The sequence below is a fragment of the Cystoisospora suis genome, assembly GCF_002600585.1.
Source record: "Cystoisospora suis strain Wien I chromosome Unknown contig_1077, whole genome shotgun sequence".
NCBI classification, from domain to species: Eukaryota; Apicomplexa; class Conoidasida; order Eucoccidiorida; family Sarcocystidae; genus Cystoisospora; species Cystoisospora suis.
The window spans coordinates 68,074-68,565 of record NW_027153878.1 but is presented as its reverse complement, the minus strand read 5'-3'; the positions used below and the strand labels follow the sequence as shown (position 1 = coordinate 68,565).

Sequence of the window (492 nt, the reverse complement as noted above, 5' to 3'; positions counted from 1 at the left end):
AGAGCCCGGCCGGCCCGATGCAGCCAACACGCCTAGCTTGTGCTGCCAAGCTTTCAAAGCGGTCCACTACGTGTATACACTACTGTCCCAACAGGCGCCAGAGGGACCTACGGGCGCATGTGTGTATGTGCTTCCCGTGGAAGCTTCTGGCGAGTGGCGGCTTGCTTTCAGAAACGCCATTCTGGCGCACCTCCGCATGCTACAGCTCTCCGAGACGGTTGGCGGTACACGGCAGGCGGGAGGGGGCGGCACTCCTCAGGCAGATGGCGGCACAGCGGAGGAGCTGACTACCTTTCTAAACGTGGTGGATCCTCACTTCCGGTTTACCGATGTGCAGTTTGCCAGCTGTGCTCCGACAGTCGTCCTCGCCCCGACAACGCCAACGGAGTTGCCCGCCGAGTCTTTTCCAGTGACGCCACACGAAACTACTTCATCTCTCCCTCACAATCGCCTGGGGACGCAAGAGTCATTCAATCTTGCACCCGCCTCCCT

General features: G+C 60.4%; 1 protein-coding gene across 1 annotated transcript; it reads left to right on the top strand.

Annotated features, from left to right (window-relative positions):
- Window positions 1–4: 4 nt before the first annotated feature.
- Window positions 5–492, top strand: CSUI_002588 (uncharacterized protein; the record flags this gene model as incomplete). The annotated part of the gene is made up of 1 exon (XM_068062788.1): window positions 5–492. A coding segment is annotated over exon 1 (294 nt), but the record flags the coding sequence as incomplete, so codon positions are not given.